This window comes from Pimephales promelas, chromosome 10, assembly GCF_988280905.1.
Source record: "Pimephales promelas chromosome 10, fPimPro1.hap1.1, whole genome shotgun sequence".
Taxonomy (NCBI): domain Eukaryota; kingdom Metazoa; phylum Chordata; class Actinopteri; order Cypriniformes; family Leuciscidae; genus Pimephales; species Pimephales promelas.
The window spans coordinates 23,994,055-24,014,698 of record NC_142778.1 but is presented as its reverse complement, the minus strand read 5'-3'; the positions used below and the strand labels follow the sequence as shown (position 1 = coordinate 24,014,698).

At 36.7% G+C, this 20,644-nt stretch overlaps 1 protein-coding gene and 1 long non-coding RNA gene across 2 annotated transcripts in view; one reads left to right on the top strand and one right to left on the bottom strand.

The window, feature by feature from the left end:
* The window catches only part of LOC148977415 (uncharacterized), a 62,186-nt gene that overhangs the window by 12,722 nt on the left and 28,820 nt on the right, over positions 1-20,644 (bottom strand). The window contains exon 2 of the long non-coding RNA XR_016145376.1: positions 6,198-6,305. This is a non-coding gene — a long non-coding RNA (uncharacterized LOC148977415). The remainder of the gene's footprint in view (positions 1-6,197; positions 6,306-20,644) is intronic.
* On the top strand, positions 6,444-20,174 carry rbm28 (RNA binding motif protein 28). Its single transcript, XM_039664452.2, has 19 exons — positions 6,444-6,609; positions 8,277-8,444; positions 8,522-8,640; positions 8,723-8,798; positions 8,912-9,004; positions 9,128-9,199; positions 9,313-9,382; positions 9,462-9,688; positions 10,765-10,831; positions 10,989-11,098; positions 11,184-11,257; positions 11,365-11,500; positions 12,981-13,045; positions 13,642-13,797; positions 14,744-14,893; positions 15,481-15,555; positions 15,646-15,878; positions 15,973-16,090; positions 19,530-20,174. The coding sequence occupies exons 1-19, from the start codon at positions 6,492-6,494 to the stop codon at positions 19,665-19,667; spliced, it is 2,265 nt and encodes a 754-aa protein (XP_039520386.2). The 5' UTR covers positions 6,444-6,491; the 3' UTR covers positions 19,668-20,174.

Sequence of the window (20,644 nt, the reverse complement as noted above, 5' to 3'; positions counted from 1 at the left end):
TCAGCAGAAGAAAGCAACTCATACAGGTTTGCAGCAACTTGAAGGTGAGTAAATGATGACAGAATTTTCATTTTTGGGTAAAGTGTCCAATGGAGTATCCAATGGCTTTTAATGGTGGAAGAAAGTATCTTGTCCAGACTCACCACAGCTATCCAATAGCACTATCCGATAGCTGCACACTGACCGAAACACAAGCCCACCACGACTGTATAGTAATAAAGGGCAATGTCAGAAATCATGCTGAATTGGTCCTCAAGACACATTTTTTTATTATCATCAATGTTTAAAACAGTTGTGCTGCTTAATACATGATACATTTCCCCCCGCCCCTATAGGTTTCTAGGATGAATGGAAGTTCAAAAAGAACAGCATTTAATTTGGTGCTGGTCTTTTCAACAAGTAAACATGTCAAATAAAGTGGTCAAGAGTTCATGACAACATACAAAAAAGTAACCAGCAAATAAATCAGTCATTTTTATTTTCACAATTCACAATTCCCATAAACCAAGAGCAAAAACAATATTGATTGGGAATCAGGAACATAGCTTATGTTGGGTTGCATGTGTAAAACCACAGAAAACAAATAAACAATTTAGACCATTTCCACACATGATCTGCTTACACTCTGAATACTTTTCGATTCTCTAGTCCAGACAACATCATAACCAGACAAAACCTATCCAAACCACTTCGTGCTCTATGAGACTGGAAGACTTGGACCACATTAACCCTCCCTCTCCAAAGCTGTCTGATTCAATTTCCTCAGAAACTGTGCTATTTGACTCAAACTTTGAGAAATCCTTTCGAGTCCGAGTTAGACCTCAAGTCTCGATCCAAGGCTGAAATCTGAGCGTGCCCACAGTTCATCAGGTTTATAATTTAATCCCTTGATTATGGACTTGTAATATGATAATATCCCCCATCTGCTACCTTATTTATCATGATAAGTAATAAGAGATGACTTTGGTTTCTATATCAAGCTCCTCCAAGCTGCTTTTGAACCCAAGTAGGCTACATTACTACAGCTCTGGATAAGTGGCATTAGCCGCAGAATCACAACCAAGCCAGTGATTCACAGTCAATCACTAGTCAACAACAAAAACAAACAAAAAAAAAGTCCTCGAATTGGGTCCATGTGGACTGTATGGCTTTGCATTGGCATCTGAAGCTGACAGACAAAGGAATCAGCCTCATGGATTGATTAATGCTTCTGGATTGTAGAGGATACGGCCACAGACGGGGTTAAAGCAGGGTAATAGAAGTGGTTGAGAAAGGGTGCTGACGTAAAAAAAAAAAAAAACCTTGTAGGGAAAGAATACTTCTGTCTGGTTTATGTATGATGAGGATAAAATATGAATTGTCCACATCAACAGACAATCTGAAAAAGCAGTCTTATAGTGTCCAATGCTGTCTGTGTTGACAAATCAAAACAGGAATCTGAACACACACAGCACATGCAACATAATGACCATGCAGATTTATGTCGGGTGACCTATAAGACGCCTGTGTAAACAGCACCCCTCCCCCCCTTCCAGTGTCTCATACCCCTCGCTGGCACCTTCCATATGGTCTTTGTCCCAGGGAACGCCCATACAATAATAAACAATGATGACGACGTTATGGGACTATGCCCGTAGATTAATGGCTAATTATGAATGTCTCAAAGGTTTTATTTGGAATAAATGGTTTGATGGCTAATTTCATGGATCTGTAAACAACTGACGCATGTGTCCCAGTGATCAAATGTGTTCATTATGCAATGCTGTATAGTCATGATTGTTCTTTAGCTCAGAGCATTAGCAGTCAACATTCCTCTGAAATGTGATGCGCAAACAATGACTACATATGTTATATTGTATTGCTTCAGTAGGCTAAGTTAGCCTACCTGTCATGAATATTAGCATTATACTGTATATCTTCCTTCATCCACCGTTTTCTATGGTTATTATCGGAACAGATCAGATACGCATCAACTAGGCAGCTTTTAAGGCAAGTTTCTGTCTACCAATAAAAATGCTCTGCTGTTTGTACTGGTGGGTTGATTCACTCAGTGAAAATGAATCATTTATAACCTATTCATCAGTCCCATATCACATGAGTCTGAACTCTCCCACTCAAAAAACTGCCAGCGTGGGTTCATACAATATCCTACTGTCCCGCTCTGCTGTCCTCGGACAAGATCATTCAGGAACACTGCCTTAAAGTTTCAGATATCATTCAGATAGATAGATATATACTGTAGATATCCGTTGTTGTGTTTGGCTCTGCAATGAACTGTCCATGTCATTCAAATCTATGCAAGAAAAATATCTTTCATAACTTCCCCTCCTACAGCCTTATTCTAAAGCACCACTAGAGAGAGAGAGAGAGTGTATGACCCATTTACAGGACACAGCGAATCTGCGCCAACACCAGTGTGTCCTGCTCTGATCAAATGCAACTCGCTATCACATGAATATAAAACAAATGAATCTGCACATAAACAAGCTTACCCAAACTTATATTGTCTGACATTTAGAGTTCACTTGGTGACTTAAATACAATATTCAATATATCTATACAATATATCTTCATTTTTCACAGAACATAGTGCTGTAATGTATTGCACAATAGCCTAATATGCATTTATTAACCATTTAACTCTAAAACAAATCACTATAAGTAAGACATTTCTCTTGTTAGTTTTTGGCTATTTTTTTTTTAAATAATCCATTGTTATTATGCCAATTAATTATATATTATTATGAATATTATTATGAATCATTTTACATTATGGTCAGGAATTCAATAAGAAATAAATTGTAAAAAAAATATATAATACATTTAATTTAATGAAGACTTACACGTGACGTTTTGTTAAAGGTGCGATGTGTAAAAATGTTGAGGATCTATTAACAGGAATGCAGTATGACATCGATAACTATTTTTCAGTGGTGTATAAAGAACTTACTTAATAAACCATGTTTTTATTACCTTAGAATGAACTAAAGCTAAACTTTTACTACCCTGTTAGAAAAAATATATAGTTGCATAGTTTCATGTGGTTCTTCTCCTTCGCTATTATGGGTTTGCTATGTGGGGAGAAATGTGCTAGTTACGTTTGTGAGACAATCAGCTGATTACTATTATTATATTATATATTAAGACCCTTGATCCTCACCTGACTATGGCTTTGTAAACTGTATCAATGATGTGGTTTATAATGGACTGTGGTTCAGAAACGGTGACAATGTTACACACTCTTGGCTTACTCTGACTATATTCTCTGCTGTCTCACGACGATGTTTGTCCCATTTTAGCCACCGTAGCTTCTTCGAAAGGGAGGGGTGAGCAGTGGGCTGAGTCCTTAGTGCAAACTCGCAACCGAATTCTGAATGGTTAAGCCACGTTCAAACAAAGTGAAGACATTTGTGTCATATTTTTTGAATGTGCATGACAAACAAGCATGCGTTCGAAAGGTTTCTGTCCAACTGTACAGTATGCTCTCTATAACCTAAACAACAACAACAACAACAACAAAAGTTTTACAAATGTTGCAATTTTATCTGAATTTGCATCACACAAAACGTTATAGTGCTGTTTTGAGGCTAACTAAACAAAATCTGTCATTTCCAGTATATTTCTGCAACATATTCTGGTTGTGTTGTGAAATGTAAAATCATTTTTTTGCCTGTTGACCATTGGTACTCTCTACCATACTAACTCACAAGCACCTGCACCACGATGACTTGATTTAGTCTTTCTTATCACAGCCTGATTTATGATCTCATTATCAAGTGCAAATATGAATCTGATGAAATACAATAACCCTAGCGAACAAAAATATATTCTAAGAATGTTTTGCTAATGTTCCCATTAAGTTATAAAGAAGTCATTTCTGAGTGTTCTCTAATTGTTTAAAACGTAAACCTTTTTTTCTTGGTCATACACTTTAGAGTAAACACTGAGGGAACATTTTGTTTTATAATTTTGCAAAAAATATGGGAACATTACCTTTGAATGTCCTCGTATTGTTCTGAAACAAGTAAGAAGTAACTTTAAAAAAAACAAACAAACATTAACATCCAACAAAAATGCCTCCGAAAAAAAGTTCCATGAAGAATAACCTTTTTTTGTGCTAACATTTTGAGAACGTAATTAAACACCAGAAAACTTTGAACAAACGTCCTAACATTACTGGATGAATGTTTTTTCACAAATTTGAGAGAATCTTGCCAAAACCTTAGCCAAAGTTATGAGAACATTCACTGTTCCCCTTCAAGCATCATTTGTGGATCTCAAATAAATAATGCACACTATCGATTTGAATTTACAGAGGGTAAGTATCAGCACAAAACACATAAACACACTCATCACATACCGTGCTGTAAGATCCTTTCTCATGGGCGCTTGTGTAACTGGGCCTGAAGCCAGTTTCTGCTATGCCACTGTTGTCTCTCTCTCTCTCTCTCTCTCTCTCTCTCTTTAATTCTCTTTTGCCTGTGACAGTAGAATGTTTGCTCTGCTGGTGAATTCTCTCTCTTCTCTATTGCTTATGTTCTCTAAGGTCAGATAAAAGACACACTCCTTCCCCATCATTCACACACTGAGTCATGCGCTCGCATTTGTCACCTCCATTTCAGAGATGATACAATCCTTACGTGTCTTTGTATGAACACACTACACACATCTTGGTAATTGTCTTTCGGAGATAGATTAACCCACACTTTGGGCTAAGACACTTACCAGACGGGATTAGAGGACAGGGTGACAAAGGAGAACGAGAGGACAAAACATGTCTGTCAGATCAAAAGCAAACCCTTCTGAAAATCAGTCTCACTTTTTTTTGACCTATATAAAAGTACAATAGTAAGCAAAACTTTTCGACTGGGTCTCACCTGTAAACATTCGTCAATGTTGTGCACTGGATTTGCAGAAAATACCAAGATTTCTACTTCAGAGCACTGATTTCACTGACATGGTGTAAAAGAAATAGAATATTATGTCAGTTTGTCAATATTATGTCATATTTGAACTTCTCAAGTTTATATCTGTGCAATACAAAGTTAATAGCAAAATTATAAAAAAATAACATTGTATTTAATTTTATGTAAAATATAAAATATAAAATATGAAATTAAATATTATATTATATATTCATTTGTATATATAATACATATATTATGAAAAATATATTATTTGTTTTGCCATTACGGTTGGTAAAAGACAATGCATTGTTTAATGCATTGTAAACTGTTTAAAATAATGGCAAAAAGATATTGAAAGATTTTACAGGATATTTTACAGGATAAAGTCGCCCTCTAGTGACCAAGAAAAGACAGACATTTTGAGAAACTCTAGCATGCATAATGATGGAAAGTTATTATTGATTACTAAATACTAATTTGATTATTAAATTAGAACTAATATAGGCTACATTTATTTATTTTTAAAGTAAAAGTACCGTCAGCAGGTGCACATTAAACATTGCCTTGTTTTTTTAAAAACTATTCATAATTTGACCAAATGAAAAAAAACAAACACACACAAAACACATTTTGATCAGCAACAAACATATGCTAAATATAAATAATTATTTATATATATATATATATATATATATATATATATATATAAATATTTGTCACTCATTATAGATCGCTCTTAAAAGAAACAATAAAGCACAATTAAATAGCCTACATACCGTTAAAAAAAAAAAAAAAAAAAGTTCTGTTATGCTGTGCAAAGCTTGTGTTCATTACAAACAACATTGGCTATTTTGTTTCTTCCATGAAGACAAATCTACTACGCAATAAATGGGCCTAGTAACAACCTTTAAACATGACGCAAAACCGACTCAATAAAAATGTTTATATTATTTCTGTTTTATATTAATATCTTTCTTTTTTACTTGTTATTTTATTATACTGTATATTTTCTTTTCTTATTTGTTGTAGTATATTAGTTCAATATTTTCATTTACGTTGGACTATTGTCATATGTGTTAGTTGTAATGTGACTACCAAAAAAAGAAAGAAAGTCGATCTTTTCGAGTCGATCGGTTCTTGCCTTCCCTGACAATTATCGAGAGTAACGGTTTGTTCCTCACACAAAGCTATGATATGCACACAACTCGCTTGGACTACGTTATGGTGATTTTGTGGCCTATAATTAGTGCTTGGAAAACAACAGACAGTAAAAAAATAGAAAAGACCTACCCCTACATGCTCCTCCAGACCAGCAGGAGTCAACATTGTTCCTTTTCGCGCAGTGCTGCCTTGACGACGTCCAAACCAAACGAAGAATCTCCAGCTCTTGACAACTTCCTGTACAGCAGAAACATGTGAGAAACGTGCATTATTACTACTGCACTGTTTTGAGTCATTTAAACGACCTTATAATATTATCGCAACTTGTATGTAACAATATTTGCCATAATCAGTAATAAACATTGTTGTTTTTAGAGACGTTTGCTGGCTGTGAAGAACAGTCGAGCTGAACTCGTGGTAAAAATGCCCGCAGTTACTTTATTTGTCAGGAGATTACCTGAAACAGCCACCAATGATCGTCTGTCAGCAGTATTCTCTGAAATAGGACCACTGAAAAACTGCTTCGTTGTCAGTGATAGAGGTAAGATTTTACTAATTAAATCCTGATATTTTCCAGCTGGCTGAGATCATGTGTATAACAGCATGTACAGGTCCTTCTAAAAAAATTAGCATATTGTGATAAAGTTAATTATTTTCCATAATGTAATGATACAAATTAAACGTTCATATATTTTAGATTCATTGCACACCAACTGAAATATTTCAGGTCTTTTATTGTTTTAATACTGATGATTTTGGCATACATCTCATGAAAACCCAAAATTCCTACAGTAGTCACTCAGTATCTCATAAAATTAGCAAATTTCATCCAACCAATAAAATAAGTATTTTTAATACAAAAAAAGTAAACCTTCAAATATTTAAGTTCAGTTATGCACTCAATACTTGGTCAGGAATCCTTTTGCAGAAATGACTGCATCAATGCGGCGTGGCATGTAGGCAATGAGCCTGTGGCACTGCTAAACTTGCCGTTATGGAGGCCCAGGATGCTTCGATAGCGGCCTTAAGCTCATCCAGAGTGTTGGATCTTGCGTCTCTCAACTTTCTCTTCACAATATCCCACAGATTCTCTATGCGGTTCAGGTCAGGAGAGTTGGCAGGCCAATTGAGCACAGTAATACCATGGTCAGTAAACCATTTACCAGTGGTTTTGGCACTGTGAGCAGGTGCCAGCCAGGTCGTGCTGAAAATGAAATCTTCATCTCCATAAAGCTTTTCAGCAGTGGAAGCATGAAGTGCTCCAAAATCTCCTGATGGCTAGCTGCATTGACCCTGCCCTTGATAAAACACAGTGGACCAACACCAGCAGCTAACATGGCACCCCAGACCATCACTGACTGTGGGTACTTGACGCTAGACTTCAGGCATTTTGGCTTTTCACCTTGATTTCCGGATGACATGCAACCACTGAGCAACAGTCCAGTGCTGCTTCTCTGTAGCCCAGGTCAGGCGGTTCTGCAGCTGTTTCTGGTTCAAAAGTAGCTTGACCTGGGGAATGCGGCACCTGTAGCCCATTTCCTGCACACGCCTGTGCACGGTGGCTCTGGATGTTTCTACTCCAGACTCAGTCCACTGCTTCCGCAGGTCCCCCAATGTCTGGAATCAGTCCTTCTCAACAATCTTCCTCAGGGTCCGGTCACCTCTTCTCGTTGTGCAGCGTTTTTTTGCCACACTTTTTTCTTCCCACAGACTTCCCACTGAAGTGCCTTGATACAGCACTCTGGGAACAGCCTCTTTGTTCAGAAATGTCGTTCTGTGTCTTACCCTCTTGCTTGAGGGTGTCAATGATGTCAGCAGTCTTACCCATGATTGCGGTTTTGAGTAATGAAACAGGCTGGGAGTTTTTAAAAGCCTCAGGAATCTTTTTCAGGTGTTTAGAGTTAATTAGTTGATTCAGATGATTAGGTCAATAGCTCGTTTAGAGAACCTTTTCATGATATGCAATTTTTTTGAGACAGGAATTTTGGGTTTTCATGAGCTGTATGCCAAAATCATCAGTATTAAAACAATAAAAGACCTGAAATATTTCAGTTGGTGTGCAATGAATCTAAAATATATGAAAGTTTAATTTTTACCATTACATTATGGAAAATAATGAACTTTATCACAATATGCTATTTTTTTGACAAGGACCTGTATATGAAGTATGAACGGTTTGTATGTGTGCTGTGTTCATTCTGTTTACAGAGACTAAGAAATGTCGTGGTTTTGGATATGTGACGTTCTCTATGGAAGAAGATGCACAACGGGCAATAAAAGAAGTCAAGGAATATGAGAAGCAGAATATATTTGTTACCCTAGCCAAGAGAAAACCCGATGATAAGAAAAAGAAGAAGAAAGTGAAAATAGAAGAAGGTTAGATCTTCATGCATATTTTATTTATCATGGATTGTTTTTGGTTTGGAAGAAATGACTCTGAACTGTTGATGCAGATTCAGAAGATACAGAGAAACCTGAGAAATCAGCAGAAACCAAAAGTCCTGAGAAGTTTACAGGCATAAAAAAAACTAAATTGAAAGCTCGGCTGATCATCAGAAATCTCAGTTTTAAGGTAAGTTGACTAAATTCTGTTCTTTAAAGTAACAATACTTAATTTTGACTTTTGCTCTTACACTTGTGCGATTTATGTGCAGTGTGAAGAAGATGATTTGAAGCAGATCTTCTCCAAGTTTGGAACTGTGCTTGAGACCAAGATTCCCTTAAAATCAGGTAAAACTGATGAAACATCTGACTTTAAACACATCTCTTAGATTCTCTTTACATGATGTTTTTTCATACGGCCCTCCACCTTGGTTAGTTTTTATGACATCATGTTTGTGCAGATGGGAAGAAGCGAGGTTTTGCTTTTGTACAGTTTAAGAACATGTCAGAAGCTGGAAAAGCTCTTGCCGCGATGAACCTGAAGGAGATCAAAGGTGAATCTTTCTCAACACTGAACACGCTTCAGCACTCTTCCATGACATTATTATTAAAGTAATATCAACATTAATGACATTTCAAAACAATCTGTGCTAAAAAAATTCTTATTCGTCCCTCAGACAGACAGGTGGCTGTGGATTGGGCAGTTCCAAAGGACAAATATCTCGCCACCCAATCAGCTTTAGCGCCTGGTAATTTTAGTAATTTTCACTGTATTATTATTTATTTACGTGGTCGTAAAAAGGTTTGAAAGTGCATCTACTGGCTGGATTTTTGTAGCGACGTGTATCTGGATATCTTGCAGGTACTATCAAAGAAGAGAATGAGGATTTCGAAATTGCAGGAACTGATGGGAATGAATGTGCCAAGAAAAAGTAAGTACTGGAAATGTAACTGAAATGAAGTGTGTTTAGGTGAATTCCTTAAATTTAAAATGAGGTCTCTCGTGTTAAGGTCTGTATCACTGGAAGAGAAGGATGACTCCGAGTCAGAGGAAGAGGACGTTTCAGAGGATGACGACAATGCAGAAAATGAATCTCAGCAGACAGATAGTGATGCCAGAGAACCTAAAGACGACGACGATGATAATGACGACGACGACAACGATGATGATGATGATGACGACGACGACGACGGTGATGACACCGACGATGATTACGAAGAGGACAATAAGGGGAAAGGTGACTATGATTCATTTATTCAGGCCCATTTCACACAATCTGTATGCAATACCAATTTTTTTATGTGCCCATGTTTAACAGGTTAGAGCATTCACACTGCCCCAGCAATGCGTTCCAGGATCATGTATATATGCAGCAGTGCAGTGATCGTTTCTGCACAAAGTCTATTTTTGCTGTAACAATGCATTGTTTGTGGCCAAAATGAACATGGATTGACATGAAAATTAAGTAATTTCACCTTAAATGCAATATAAACTAAAGTCAGGGTGAATGGCTTTTCACCCTGAGGAAAGCAAGCAAAAGTACACCTTACCGCACATTTAGATAAATAAGGCGGCATAATGGATGGCATTCGTGTCTTTGAGGAGATGGAAACGTTTTTCTATGAACCACAGGATTTCTTGTATAATTATTTAAATACAAAAGAAAAAGCATGAGAGTTGGCTGTTTTTGTCAATTGTAAGTATCAATTTAAAGTGTTCTGATACTATCTTGTAACTAGAGCTGCACGAGTAATTGTTAAAAGACAACGATTTGCCTGTGTCTGTGCCTGTGACGAGAGCAGTTGTCAGGAATAGGAATGAAACCGCTTTTCAACCACACATTATTGTTATTTCTGTTACAAATTTTCATATTATCATAGAAGAACTGGGATATAACAATGTATAGTTCGTATTTGTTTTAAATGTTTTACATTTATTCATTTAGCAGACGCTTTTATCCAAAGTGACTTACAAAGCGTTTTACCACTTAAACAACGTAATATATAAATCTATAAAGATGTATTGAATTGAACACATTGTTTAAATTTTGTGCATTTAAAACGTGAATGCTTCTATGAATATTGTGTAACTGTTGTGTGTAAACAAATGTTTTTCACAATCCTGAAAAAAGCTTGAATTAGAAATAAAAATAATGAATAAATTATATTTGTGGTATATAGCCGTGGACCTGTTGTGCACTGCGGATGCATTGCGTACCACACACAGATCGCGTGAAACGTGTGCACTGTATGTCATATCATGCATGAAATGTGTCCGTCAACACTCTTACTCTCTGTAAATCTCTATCAACAGCTCTTCCAAAGAAGAAGAGAGACCCTCTTTCTTCAGATGTGATTGAAGGAAGAACCATCTTCATCAGGTGAGAATCATAAAAATTAGAAAGCGCTAGTTAAAAAGAAAAAACAACTATACAGCAGAACTTTCTTTTATCAAACTACAAAGCAGTGTTGTCTGTAAACAATTGTTTAAACAGGAATTAATTTTTTCATCGTCATATCTATTTTGGGTTCTGTCAGAAATCTGTCCTTTGACACAGAGGAAGAGGGTTTGGAGGAAGTATTGTTGCAGTTTGGCGAGCTAAAATACGTACGTGTGGTGATGAACTCAGACACTGGACATTCAAAAGGTATTTTCAATCACCAAAACTTTGGCCTGTATGGAATTAAAGTACATTATTCATTGTAATTCTGTCTCTCTACATGTCTTTCTAGGTTGTGCTTTTGCTCAGTACAAAAGTAAAGAAGCGGCAGAGAAATGTATTGCTGCTGCTCAAGATGATAAAGAGGTGAGTTCACTGTTTTGCAGCTCTAGTAAGAGTTGCTGTTCTTATATCTTCAACATATTATACCAGTAAACATAGGATGGTTATGCTGATGCATATGTGTATTTCAGTTTGGTGGCATTAGGGTTGATGGCAGGAAATTAAACATATTGCCAGCCGTAAACCGAGAAGATGCGGCAAAATTAAAGGACAAGAAAGTGAAAACCCACACAGGCACCAGGAATCTTTACCTCGCCAGAGAGGGCTGTAAGTAAAGCCAGTCACACAATGCTGTCAGTCAACTAACCATTAACCCTAAAACTGTATTCTGGACAAATGTGGGAAAAATAGTTTTGATTTATTTAAAAAAAAAATACTTTGATATGAGCGGTGCAAGACTTGGCTACTTTTCCTAAGTTTGCCTCCTGAACACACATATTTTTTTGACTCAATTCTACAATGTTAACTGGGTGAAAAAATAAACCTCCTTAATCTTGTATTTGGGTCATAAATGGGCACCCATAGAAATGAATGGGAAAAACCTGTAATTTAGAGCATTCTAAAATGAGCCAAAATAAGACACCAGGTGAGAGCAAAGTCACTTCATCTTTAGGTTTTAGCTCTAAGAACGTATTGGAAAGATATATTAATGTAGTAAAAAAAATAAAACTACATAGTAATTAATTTACATGGAAATAATTTACATAGAAAATATAGTACTTTGAGTAAATAAATTCCAAAATACCCCCCCCCCCCCCAAAAAAAAAAAAAAAAAAAAAACATAAATGGATAGAAAAAACTTTATCAAAGACAGTGATATAACATTTATAATAAATACAAATTAGGATCACGCCTGAGTCCTCTGTGCCCTGCCCACATTTGTCCACAATTACAGGATTAAGGGCTATGAAGTGAATAAGTTACAGTTAAACTGAAACCTTCTTTTGAAATATTTGCTTTTTTTTTTGTGTGTAATCAGTGGTTTTCTTTGTTATCTCGGGTTGTTTAAGTTTTGTCAGTTTTATAAAACTGTCTGGCGCCTGAACTTTCTTTGTAAAATAAATAATTTAAGATTAGGGCACCACCCACCACTGTTACAACGGTTTGAGGGCTACTAGAGCTTTGTTTTAGTTCGTCAATAGCTGCTGTTTACACCTGGTATATATATTTACGTATATGTGTGTATATATATATATATATATATTTACACAGCCGAACCGCATAAAACAAAATTATGTTATAAAAATACTCGTGTCCGTGTGGACAAGGCCTTAAGATTATGGGAAGTGCAATAACTAGACAGGATTTAAACTTTGTCAGCTGGAGACCCAAGTTTTAATTTGAAGATGAATAACACTAGCAAGCACAATGTTCTCTGGTTTCTAACTGGTTTTGCTGCTAACAGAGTAGAAACGAAAGCTGCTACTCTCCGTATGGTTTTTCTGTCGTCTACTTTTGCGTCCATATTATATAAATCGTGACAAGCTTATTTTGTCCATTAGATTGAAAGATCTGATAAGGCCCAAACATTTACCTGCTCGTAAACCCTCACTTCAAAAATATCAGGACAGAAGTGGTTGAAAGTGGACAACAAATATTGCATTAAAACACCATGTTTACACTGGAATGTCTCCCTCATCTACTTTTGAGCCGATTAACCATAACGTATTTTAATACTAGGTGTTAACGTGGTTTAAAACTAACATGTGCACTTGAATTAACTTGTTACCTCTTGAAATTTATCTAGTGATTCGTCCTGGATCCAAGGCAGCAGAGGGAATTTCAGAAGGTGACATGGCCAAGAGAAAAAGAGTGAGTGCATAGAATTGTTTTTTATATATATATATATATATATATATATATATATATAATTTATATATAAATAGTTTGTGCAAAGTATTTCTAAAAAAGGCTTCAATAAATGATTATTTTAATGTTATGTTTTGTAATTTTAGTATTTCAGCTTAAATTTGTATTTGATTTTTATTTCAGCTTTATTTCACTTTCCAAAAAATTCTCAATAGTCAATAGCTAACAGCAATGCTGCTGAATACATCCAAATCAATATAGCAGTTTTTTCCCTCATATTCCTCCATATTCAGGAGTTAAAAAACAAATTCTAGCATTAACAGTAATTATAAGTTTTTTTTTTTTTATTCTTTTGACATCTGATTGCACTTTCCCTCACTAAATGGGAAATGGTGCTTTCATATGTTACGTAGCATTAACAGTTTTGCTGTCAATCAAAAATAAAAATAATAAAAGCATTGATTTCGAGATGATTTCCATCAGTGTGGCAGATTAAAAAAAAGGTATCTGCCATATGATCATGCCAGGTGTAAAGGGGGCAAAAAAGTATTTAATGTTTTCTGATTAACGATAGTTGTTGTGTGTTTGTGTGTTTTCAGTTTGATGAGATGAAAAGGGCAAAGTTAAGGGATGTTCATGTGTATGTGTCTAAAACACGGCTGCGTGTCCATAACCTGCCTTTGAGCGTCAATCAGCCTAAATTTCGCAAGCTCTGCCTCTCCGCTGCTGGTGGTAAAGGCGTTCGTATCACTGAGGTAATGCACACACTTTAAAATAGTTTCTTTTTTTTTTTTTTTTTTTTTTTAACACTGAGTGTTATAAACCAACTAACAGCAAACCAAAATAATAAGCAATGTTGAAATGAGACATCATCTCACAGTTCTTCCTGGTAACACTAGAGGGCAGGACTATGTTATTTGGGTGTGATCAGGAGGTTTCACTGTCTAGTTTATTAGTAGTCATATAGCTGACTTAACAGGAACAGTCCTCCTAAAAAGTCTTTGGGCACAGTGGTTCTTAGAGAAGCTTTTGCTGGTTTCTAACCTACAACCTCTTGATTGCGCATAGGTTTAAGGGGCTGTTTATTTACTTTTTGAAGAATGTCACAAGCAAAATGTCATAACGACCTGACGGATATCACTGAGGAAAGCAAGCAAACACCCTAAGCTTAGCCAGATAGAATATCTCCCTCTGCCTATCATTTTGCATGTCAGTAAAATATATGTTAAAAACCTTTAACAAATTTGTCTTTTTTAATTTTGTCTCTTCGAATTGCTTCTCACCATGCATATAGACATGATAGGTAAATTATTAAAAGCAAATGTGAGTTTGGAGAAAAGCTTGTATGGTTAAAGGGGTAGTTCCCCCATAAATGAAACATTTGTCAACATTTATCTAACCTCAAGTTCTTCCAAACCTATATGATTTTTGGTGAACACCAAAGAAGATATTTTAAAGAATGTCGGTAACCAAATAGTTTATGGGCCCCATTGACTTCCATGGTATATATATTTTTTTTCCATACTATGGAAGTCAATGAGGCCCATCAACTTTTTGGTTACCCATATTCTTCAAAATATACATTTTTTTGTGTGTTCTGTAGAAGGAAGAAAATTATATAGGTTTAATTATTGCATAACTTTTTCAAATAACAAATTCATGTTCCTTATTGTCTCTTTCTCTGTATATATGTGCCTACAGTGTCGTGTGATGTATGATAAGAAGCCTATTCGGGGTCAGGTGATGGGTAAATCTCTAGGATACGGCTTTGTGGAGTTTATAGAACATGAACAGGCTTTACAAGCCCTACGTCACCTCAACAACAACCCAGACATCTTTGGACCTCAAAAGGTAGACCATCACATTCAAATACCAACAAAAAGCCTGATTTCAGGTTCCTGGGAGCTTTGGAAGAAAAACGGGAAATTTGATAACCTGTTTGTTGTTCTATCAAGTTAAAATGTTCCTAGAAAGAGAAGTAGAGTAGTCCACAATTCCTAAAAGTATTTCAGCTATGTATTTTGGGACAATGTTAGATGATGTTAGCTATAGCTTGCTGGTGTGTAAACACATTTTGAGGGCCTGTTATTAAGGGCTTCAGTGCCAGGTTCACAGCAGTGGACCTTTAGTGTTTTGCAAAGAAGGACAAAAGGAACGCACTCAAAAACAAATCAAACCATGTGTCTGTCTGTCAATCTTTCCACACGTCATATAAACACGCATTCCTCCGATGCTCAGTGGAATGTGTTTTGGTCTGTATTGAATGTAACTTCTCAAAAATAAGATGAATCGTTCTGTTCACTCACGCTTGTGGCCTAGACTCCGTGGCATTTTCACTTTATATAAATTGGATAAAGCTTTAGCATTGAGCAATAACTGAAGATTGAGCAAGACGCATGTTGAAGTGTGAATATATTTTTCTGTGTCATTCCCATCAGAGGCCCATTGTGGAGTTCTCTCTGGAGGATGGCAAGAAGCTTAAACTTAAAGCCCTTCGTCTGAAAAACAGCAAGGTGAGGCTTGGTTGCATCTTAATGAAAGAATTTCCTAAATAAACAAAATAAATTTAATAAAATGTATGTGCTTTTTTTTTTCCATTGAAGATACCCAAACAAGACAGGAGCCAAACAAAAGGGCAGCCACAGCATCCTTCGGAAAAGATGAAAGGTCCCTTGCGGAAAGGAAATGCAGCTAATGTTGATAAACAAGGGAAGGCACAAGAAAGCCAGTACTCTGGGTTTATGACCAAACCAGAGGTGGAGCACGTACAAACGAAGGATGGCAAAAAACGGCAGAAGGTTCTGCATATGCCTTCACATAGAGGCCCAAAGATCAGGTACAACTCACTGCATATGTGAAATTGAAACAAGTACTGTTTAATTAATCATGAAAAGTCTATTACGTACAATGACCCTCGCACTTTTCCTCAGGCAACGTGATAAAGGGAAACAACCCATTGTGCAACCCAAGACACAGAAGAAAGGGCCCAGCAGGAAAGATAGAAAAATGTCTACTTTCATTGATAAACGCAGCATAAACGTGAAACAGGCAAGTCAAAGAATAAATGCACATTTTCCTTTAATTTCACCTACCAATATATATTTGTTTTAATAATTTCACGTTAAATATGCAAATTATTGTTGAAACAACATAAAGACGGTTAATTTTAAATAACTTTTGATTTAAGCAACAATCTTCATATAATCCCCTTTATAATGTCACATTTAGTTGTCCGTAGGTGCCTTTAATATAGCAGGGCTTAATGCTAAGGATTTTGTCTACTGGCCCAGTAGAGATGTAGGTATATACAGGGATTTCCTGCATTGAAATATTTTTTCTGTCCGCCAAAACAATTTTTTGTCCAGCCAAAGTCATTTGGTGTAGATGACTGCTGCGCATGTTAACTGAGGTAGAGAACGAGCAAAGAGCCCCTCCCTCGCACACACTCTCAGGGCCAGATGTATGAACATTTGTGAACGCAGCGTTAATAGCGCCATGGCCAAGACGCAGTAAGCGATTGATGTGAAACCGCAGTGTGCATGTTATGTACCAAAACTTCCAGTTCCTCAGGTAATCAGCACCTGTCCCCAACCACTATACCGTAAATTGCACGTATTTAAACGCGCAATTGAATGTGCCACCTCCTCTCACTGCTGATGCTATGACTGTTTGAAATTATCCTGATGCAAATAATTGTAATGTAGAGAGGAGTTTAACAACTGCTGGAATGGAATGTGAGCGCTGAGTCAGAGATTCAATGTTATCTTTGATTTTTTTTTTCAGTAACTGTAATAATTCATAGCTGCTTAATCTGTTAAACTTAATGATTTTGTTTTCACTCAACTGAAAAAGTACGATTCTTGTGGGAAAAATCTTTACTGCTCGTCTCTTTAGCCTTTGACTCGACTCGGTCTCGAGACCATATTTTAATGGTCTTGGTCTTGTCATGGACTCGTGTCCATTTGGACTCGGAATTGACTCGTACTCGAACATTTTTTTTTTTAGGACTCGGACTTATTCCCGATTCCACTCGAGTTCAATTAAAAATATTTTTCATGATTATTAATGTATGTGAATAAAATATTTCTTTAAATTGATTGACACGCCCAGTGATTGGTGATTTTCTAGTCCGCAACTGCGCATGACAAATTGTAATAAAATTACTTTTAACACCACCTACTATGTGGCCTTTTTACCCTAAACTGATCATATTTTTTTAACCTCTAAGTAAATTCAGTAAAAAAAAAAAAGGATTTCTCTAAGTAAATAAAAGTAAATTAGGTAATCAACCCTCACTGGTCTCGGTCTCGACTCGGACTCGACCGTCTCTGGTCTCGGACTCGACTCTCTATGGACTCGGTCTTGACTCGGACTCGACTCTCTCTGGTCTCGGTGTCGACTTGGACTCGAGTGAGGTGGTCTCGACCTAAACACTGCCTGGAGGCATATGCCATGAAACCCGCTTTCTACGTTACACCTGCTTTTATGAGGCGGAGAATTTTCAGAGGAAAATAGAGGCGCGCTTTCACCGGATTTTTCTGTACATAATGCGGAATACATAATTAGGTGCAGTTTATTAGCCTGGATGCCAGCCCGAACTCTGCCCACAACATTTTTTGGTCGGGAAGTTCGGTCTGGACTCGATCGATTGAGGAGTAATTATGATCAGTCAAAAAATGATCGGGCCAATCAAATTGCCAGGGCGGGCTTTATACGATGATGGACAGATGATCTGCAGGGACGTAATCATCATCACGTTATCAAAAAGTGCTTGTCAGAGATGACTGCAAATGGAGAATTGAGATGAATAGATTCCACTGTCGCGTCTGTTGTAAAATAAAACGACAGCGCATTCATTTTAATAGACAAACAGAGAACTGCAATCAGGGCATTTGTCGATCGGGAACCTATCGGGAACCTATCGATCCTACATGATTCGGGAAAAATGTAACTTATCAGCTGGCTCTGACGGTCGTTAAGAAGATGGGACGTAATGAAAAGCCTGTGGTCGTTGTGGTTTCTCCTTTGGTGGCACTCATGGAGAAGTAAGTAAAAGAAGCAACACTCGTTATTTAACTTCTAAAATAAGTAAGTTCTGTAGTTGAAAACTGCGCTATGCAAAGGAGTTGACTTACTGCGTTGCTCTGATTTGTTGTCGGTCTACCGACTATCCAATTGAGTGCAGAGGTTTTTTTTTTTTTTTCCCTGGTTCGGTTACGACACGCCTCATAATCAAAGCCCAACGGAGGAGTTTCAGACTCATATTCTCTCTTGAATACGAGTATGACGAAGTCAGGCTAGCAGTTTATGCTTCCCCTCCCATCTCTTTATGTGACACTCCCTCTTTCCCCTTGACCATCCCATGAATGCATATGCATGACACGAAAAATGCATTTTGCTCTTTTCAGTTCCTGCGACAGGCAGTCTGCGCTTTCATCTCGGTGCGTCCTGTTCGTACATACCTCGCCATGGTTTTATGCGCACTTTGTGAAACAAATACACCTGAAGTGGGCGCAAAAGCTTTAGTACATCTGGCCCTCTGTCATCAAACTAAGCAGCACTGTCTTTACTCTCTCTGCCTCACACATATTACGGCGATCAAAATCAACATAACTGACACAATGGTAAAAGGTCGGACGACCGAAACCATGTTGAACGTGGCACATTAGGAGATTTTGTTTCCCTCCCTGAATTACCACTGGGTGTGAAATAGCCTCTTCTCTGACAAACGTTCCGCACATACAGCTGACAAACCACACGTTCAATAAGCAAAAAAATTATTCATCATCTTGTAATGAAGCGTTTTCTGTGTTGAGACAATCTCTCGCGTTGTCTAAACAGCCGGGTTACGCCACCTAATGATTCATTTGAATAGATTAATTTTAATGACTGGTTAAAACAACTGATCTGTCCAATACTGAACTCACGAATTGGTATAATCATTTACTCAAAACACCTCTGAAATGAGAATGAAAAATTTAGAAAAAGTGGCAAGTAAGGATTATAAGCCTTAAAGGGATTCTTCAGGATTTAGCATTGAGCTTTGTATTAGTAGAAAACCTGTAGTATTTTCGATGCTTTCCACCCTCATATCCCCCTGAGACGAAAGATTTTTGTATTTTTTTTTATTTTTTTGTCTGGAAAAAATATTCCGCTTTATAAACCGAAGAGAATAAAATCCGATAAAATATTTTTACTTTTCACCCTCGAGCGTTCTCGTGTAAACAGGGCCTAAGATGAACAAAAATCACAAACTGTTTCTTTGGATTTATTTTCGGTATTGGGCTCGCAGGTCTGTGTGGATGACCATTTCTGTCAGCCACCACTACCAAAGAACATTTTTGACCCTGGGAAAACCCCTGATAAATAATCAGTACTAAACATTTAGACATATTTTTTGGTTTAAATACCACCAGGTCGTCTCATTACGTTATCCGTCTCTTTTTTTTTTATATAACAATTCTTATGTCTATTTATTCTGTTTCAGAATGGCAAACCTGCAAAAAGAAAGTTCCAGAGCAGAGAGGATGCTCGCTTTGACAGTTTGGTGGACCAGTACAAAAAGAAACTGATGGGCAAATCAAACACTAAGACTTTAGTCAAGAAGGGCAAATGGTTCAGCTGAACATGGAAAAAAAATGTCGAAAACTGCTCAGATGGGGACTAAATGTAATACTTTGAGTCTGAGTTTTTAAAAAAGTTTTTCAACATGATATTTGGTTGCTTCAGAAGACTATTTCTTCTTAAGAAATAAAATAATTCAGAGATGGTTCTAACATTTAACAGACTATGTTTGTTGCTCATTAGTTTGGACGTCTCTTGAACTAAATGTTATTAAGAGAGTTCCATGCCAAGTTTCATGTTTCGTGCTTTTTTCGGCACAGAGTTTTTTAAACATTACAAAGATATAGCTGTTGTCAATATGGACTTCGACAACACTTAGTTTAGCTGTCATTATTTAACTGCTCTCCTCAAACTTTGTAAACAACGTGTATTTGATCTAAATGCCAGAAGGAATTGTTGTCCCTTGTTAAAATATGTAATGCACCCTTGTTGACTGCCTGGAAAATAATTGACTTGCTTGTGGTTTTTAATCCTGTATAAAATTAAATGAAACCAGAATTTTGGTTTATTTAATGACTAAAATTTTTTGATCAGGTTTTCTAGTGGCCAATATGATCTCACCAAATGAGATTTGCACACGATTGCTATTTGATGCACCAAATGAGATGTGCACAAAATTGCTAAATTGGAACTCTTATTCATATTTGATGCATTATTTAAGTTTTCCATTGAACAAACAAAGATACAGATTTTTGACAAAATGGGGGCTAGGCAAATTGATATGATATTTGACTGATAATGTCAAAATGGGTAGTTATATGTTGATTTAAATGAACATGCAGGCATTCATATTTTGTATGATCAAAAAAAGCCTGTTGTGGACAGAAAAACCATTCCAATGCTGCATTTTCCATTTTGGGATTCATTGTAAAACAGGACCAATAAAATAAATTACTACATGACTCGTCCCATTTAAGTAAAAGCACATTTAAAATGTAATAACACAATAGACATATGCAAGCTGCAGTGGCATATAGT